General features: G+C 35.2%; 1 protein-coding gene across 1 annotated transcript in view; it reads left to right on the top strand.

Annotated features, from left to right (window-relative positions):
• Nucleotides 1–278: 278 nt before the first annotated feature.
• LOC129216946 (probable cardiolipin synthase (CMP-forming)) overlaps nucleotides 279–5425 on the top strand; it is a 29087-nt gene continuing 23940 nt past the window's right edge. Inside the window, exon 1 of the mRNA XM_054851166.1 lies at nucleotides 279–758. Coding sequence (XP_054707141.1) covers nucleotides 354–758 — 405 coding nt within the window. The 5' untranslated portion in view covers nucleotides 279–353. The remainder of the gene's footprint in view (nucleotides 759–5425) is intronic.

Raw genomic sequence — 5425 nt, 5'->3', positions numbered from 1 at the left:
TTTAACAACTTCTGTAATCAGAGCATAGTAGTAGTCACAGTTTTTAATCTTAGCTGCTGCTAGATTTTTGATATAAAAATTAAGAAACAGCAAAATTTTGAACTGGAATGATTAATAAAAGGAATTTCATAATATTAAATGGTTTTAAGAACATAAAACACTTCATATTGCTTATGAAAATAATTTATGTGTACATACGTCTGCTTTCTTCGTAGTGCACTACTACTTCTGCTAATTTTGTATTTACCTTTACTTCCGCTTCCGTTATCGGTGTTTACCTTCTTTTCGCTGTGCACCTATGAACGAAGCGTGCATGGTTTTCTTGAATTAAGTCATTAAATTTTGTTCAAAATATGTCTTGTACAAATTTTGGGGTCTTGAAACGCATATGCTCTGCAACTTTTCTGCAGAGTTACAGAAAAACATTCGACATTTCGATAAAAAAGTTACATTATTTTCAAATCAGAGTTAATTCTAATTATGCGAGCAAAAATTGTTTTAAGGAAGAATTTTGCTATAGAAATACTAGTTTTTTGCTTCCTAGTTTGTATCAAAATGCTAACTTGATGCCCGCCAGATTTAACACTAGAAGTTATTCAAGGTGGTCAAAATGCCCTCAAAGTAGTGCATCTGTAAACTCGAGTTCCAGAAAGAAACATAGATATAAAGATTTACAGTTTGCTGAGAAAATGAGACACAAACTTTACTTTACTAAACTGAGAGCTAAAAGAAGAGTGACTAAAACAATTGTGGAAATAGTAGGTTTAGCAGTGCATTATGTTTCTTAAAATTTAGTGTCATTTTGGTTGTCAAAACCAGGCGGGTTTTTTTCAGGCTTGGCCCGGTTTGACAAATCCTGCCTCTGATATGATAATACGTTTTTGGGAAAAGAAAATATTTTAAATATCAAAGTTATATAACACCGCTCTAAATGTCTCCCTAATTGATAAACAATTATTCAAAGTGTGTCTTTGAATAACGGTTTATCGACAATCTGTCAAAACACGACAACAGAGAACTGAATACATTTCTAAATTGAAGTAGAGGATATTTCCCCTTAAAATCTGAAACTTAAAAATCATTTCCAGTAAAATAAAAAATTCTAAAATACGGAACCATTTCAAAAGGCATTGAATTATTGATCCAAAACAAGTGCATAGTCGCTCAAAAGATTTTTTTATTATTATTATTTAATGCACAAATAGTTAAAGAGAGAAAAAAGAGGGAGGAGAATCGAGTTATTATGGTCAACTCGTTACTTTTCAGAATTAAAAAATTAACCTAAATTATTGTCTACAATATGTAAATATTACGCACATGCAAATGTGTTTACCGTATTTTTTTTATATATGATAACATGAAACAGTGGAACAACACTGAATTAAAAATCACAAAAAGACTACGTTTGCACAAATTATAATACAAGATATTCACCGCAAGAACCAAAATGGGCATAAGCAAATTCCTTGCTCCTCGTATGCTCATTGCTCAACCTTGTGTAATATAGACGTATTGAAATAGCATTCACGGCTCTACATTAAAAAGGAAAATGCTAATGTATGCATTAATTAAAGTCACTTGTTTTCAGTGTAAAAGATAGTGCTTTTGAATAGTATGTTTAGACACAAAAAGTCAATTTTTCCTTTTAGATTCTCAGCGAGACAAATTAATTGTTTCAATGAGCAGCATAATTTGGCTGACTCCATTGGATATAATGGAGAATTCCATTTTACTTTTTGGTTAGAGTTTATTTTCCTTTCATTTGAAGCATTTTTGATCGGTAGGGCTCGGCGCCTTTTTGGCTCTGGCGCTGTCGTGCCCCACACGACCTTGCACATAAGGACGGCACGGCCCTGGTTCTGTGCCTGATTGACAGACTTATACTATTAGCACCATAGACTAATAATAAGAGTAGACCGAGCTTTCCCAGACTTGCTGATGAAAAAATTGGTTCATGGATACATCATGTGACTGGTGGAAGGCTTGGCGAAAACTTTGGCAGCATGGTTGCTAGATGGCAGGATTATGTATGGTTTGGCACTCGAGATGTATTTTAAGATGTGATGTGTTATTATTATAATTTTTTTTCCAGGTGCAGAGATTGAACTGTTTTTCTTTTAGTTACGCATTATTTTCACATTAGTAATTAATTTTTGATCACAGTTTTCAGTAACTTTTATTTCATTTGGAACTGCTACGTCAGCGTTGGTGTAAACGTAATGGCGTAAACGTTTTGCGTTAACGCAGAAATGCACTAATTGGTATCTTAAATTGAAATTGTAGGTAAAAATCTTACCGTTTGCCGATTCTTTTTGGGCGCTTACATTTTTAATTGCTTAGAGAGTTACTGAAATTGACTAAAGAAAATGCACAATACTATCTAAACGAAAAACTCACTATATTAATAAAATATTTACAACTTAGAATAACAAATTTACAAATCGGACTCCATAAAAGATCATTCTTCCGTGTTCCATCAATTCTATTTATTGTATTTCTCGCGGGCGTTGATCGTCTGCTACGATCAACGCCCGCTGTTGCTAGGATATCCACCAGTCACATGGTTTGGTTTATGAGCAGCAAAAGGGTTGCCATAGCTCGGTCTATTCTTATTATTAGTCTATGTCTGTGCCTGATTGACAGACTTATACTATTAGCATAAAGTTTAAAGGGCGACTCCCTTGGATCAGGGTCGCGCCGCCCCTATGTGCAAGGCTGTGCGAGCACGATGGCGCAAAAGCTAAAAAGGCGTCGAGCTCTACTAATCAAAAAGGTTCCAAATGGAGGAAATCTCTCCGACCAAAAAAAGGAGAAAGCAATAATCCCAGCAAACACAAAATTACACATGCAAAAACTTGACAACATCCCAATGTCCGAATTATCTCAAAAGCAAAGCAAAGAGCGAAAATCGAAAGTTGTTTTAAAAGCCTTGCTTAAATTAATTATGAATATTTTATTTGTTAACAAACATAAGATGGCAACAGTTAAAAATTTTAAATCATTGAGATAATATTTCCAATCATTTCCCAACTATTAAAATCATGTGAAATACGCAGAAGAGAGTCTATGACGATTCATCTTTCTTATTGTTGCATTTAATAAACCTGTTTTTATTCTCACGAAAAAAATAAATAAAATCAGCTGCTCTTGGAGCGATTGGTGCAAAATTTTAACCCACACCTGTTTACATGTAGGTTCACATTTCTTCTAAACTTCATCCAGAACGTAGCATTTTTTCTTGAGATATGGGGCTTGCAATGAAAAAGAAAGAACTTCGATTGCGCCACCCCCCCTTTTCAGCTATTGACGCTAAAATAGAATCAGCTCTTATGCCTGCTAAGGGCTACTTGTCGATCAATTTTTGTTTGGTTTTGTTCATTTATTTCTTGAGATACAGCAGTCAAAATTGACGACAAAAAACTTTCTATAGCTCAGCCCCCGTTTGAGCTATTGACACCAAAACTGAATCAGCACCTGTACATGTTGAGGGAAACATATGGACCAAATTTTGTTTGATTCCCCCTGTTACTTTTTGCAGAATAGCAAGGCCGCATAACTCAAGAAACATTCCATTGCTCCACCCCCCTTGGAGGAATTTGCGCTAAAAACCAATGGCACAAGTTCACATTGAGGCTTATATGTGAGCCAAATTTTGTTCGTTTTTCACACGGTACTTTTTGCTGTAGAGTGGCCACAAAAAAAAAAGGTCACACACACAGACAGACATTTTTCAAAAATGGTCGAAATGAACTCCACCTCAAAACGTTCTAATCGGTCAAAATTCGAAAATTTGCACGAATCCAATACTTTCTTCTATATATTAGATATAAAAGAAAGTAATAAAATGTAACTTTTAATTTCTATCTATTGGTGGCAGTGAAAATATACTGCTCATTTAAACCAGCAATCCGTCTCTCTGCCTGTCTAAAAGGATATATTACTGCCTTGTTTTGTCTAAACATGTTTTCAAAGTGCAATTATGCACAAACACTGAAAACAGATGATTCTAATGATGCATTATCAGGGAAATCCCATCACAACGGATACCAATACAGTGAAATATCAGGTCCAACGAAATAAATTTTCTGTCTCAATTTGAATTCTATCACATTGCTTGAATTCCATTACAACAAATATTATGTTACAACGAAAAAAATACGGTCCCTTCAAGCTCGTTGTAACGGGATTTCACTGTATTTGCATGTTTCTTCCTAACTAGAAAGTCGCCCGTCAAGGTACGACGGGTGAATATTGCTTCTACTCTTCTACATTTGAACAAAGCCATTGCCTGTTTGGTGATATTTTGATAGTTGAAATTGTTACCCTAACTGCAGTGGAATAACCCTAAACTCTCCAGTAGGTAGTGTTCATAGTTGACCGCTTTTTCGTTTCTTCATTCCCCTGAAATGACGCAGTCTTACCAGGTTAAGTTACCGGATTGAGTTCAGCCTTGTCACAATAAAGCCTTTCCCTGCATGTTAAACATTACTAAAACACATTATCAAATTATCATGCCATAGTGCAAATTTCAGTGTTGAAATTCGCGGGCTACTCGATCACTGGCTATTATATATATGAGGATGTGGCACCATGAATACTATTTCGGTACGTCCATAGCACACAAGGTTGAGCATATAAGGCGCAAGAAAATTGCTGTTTGGTTCTTGCAGTGAGCATGTTGGGTTACATTTGTGCTTTTGAACTATTGTTCGTGATAATTCGACTGCTTCATGTTATCATCCATAAAAAAAACACTGTTAACCTATTTGCATATTATTTGCTTGTATTTATATATTGTAGACAACAGTTTAGGTTAACTGTTTACTTCCAAAAAATAACAACTTGACCACAATTACTCCATCCCCCCCCCCCCCTCCCTGTCCAGTTTTCTTCAACTATTTGTGTATTACATTAAAAAAAGAGCTTTGGACAATGTATTTCTTCCAGATATGAAATTCAGTGATTTTTTAATGACTCATTGTTTTAGAATTATTGGTTTTAAAGGAAAGCATTTTAGTTTCATATTTTAAGGTGAACTATCCTCTAAACTTCAACTTAGAAATATACAAATACAAATACAAAAGTGACGACCAGCAACAGGCTCTGGGCCCAGCTAGACTGGTCCTAGTCAATTTACAATCCCCAGTGAAGATCAATGGCTCTCTTAAAACTGTCTACTCCTTTGCTCATTACCACCTCTTCCGGTAAGCTGTTCCAAGGTTCCACTACCCTGCTAAAATAATAATTTTTCCTAATATCCATGTTAGCCTGAGATTTAAATAGCTTAAAACAATGACCCCTTGTCCTGTTTTCAGTGCTAAACTTTAACCCCGTAACATCTTTCGTTTTAATAAATTTAAACAGCTGAATCATGTCCCTTCGGTCTCTTCTTTGCTCAAGACTACATTTTTAGCCTTCTAAGCCT

The sequence above is a fragment of the Uloborus diversus genome, chromosome 2 (assembly GCF_026930045.1).
Source record: "Uloborus diversus isolate 005 chromosome 2, Udiv.v.3.1, whole genome shotgun sequence".
Lineage (NCBI taxonomy): Eukaryota > Metazoa > Arthropoda > Arachnida > Araneae > Uloboridae > Uloborus > Uloborus diversus.
The sequence above is the reverse complement of the archived record's forward strand: the minus strand, read 5'-3'. Positions and strand labels throughout refer to the sequence as shown.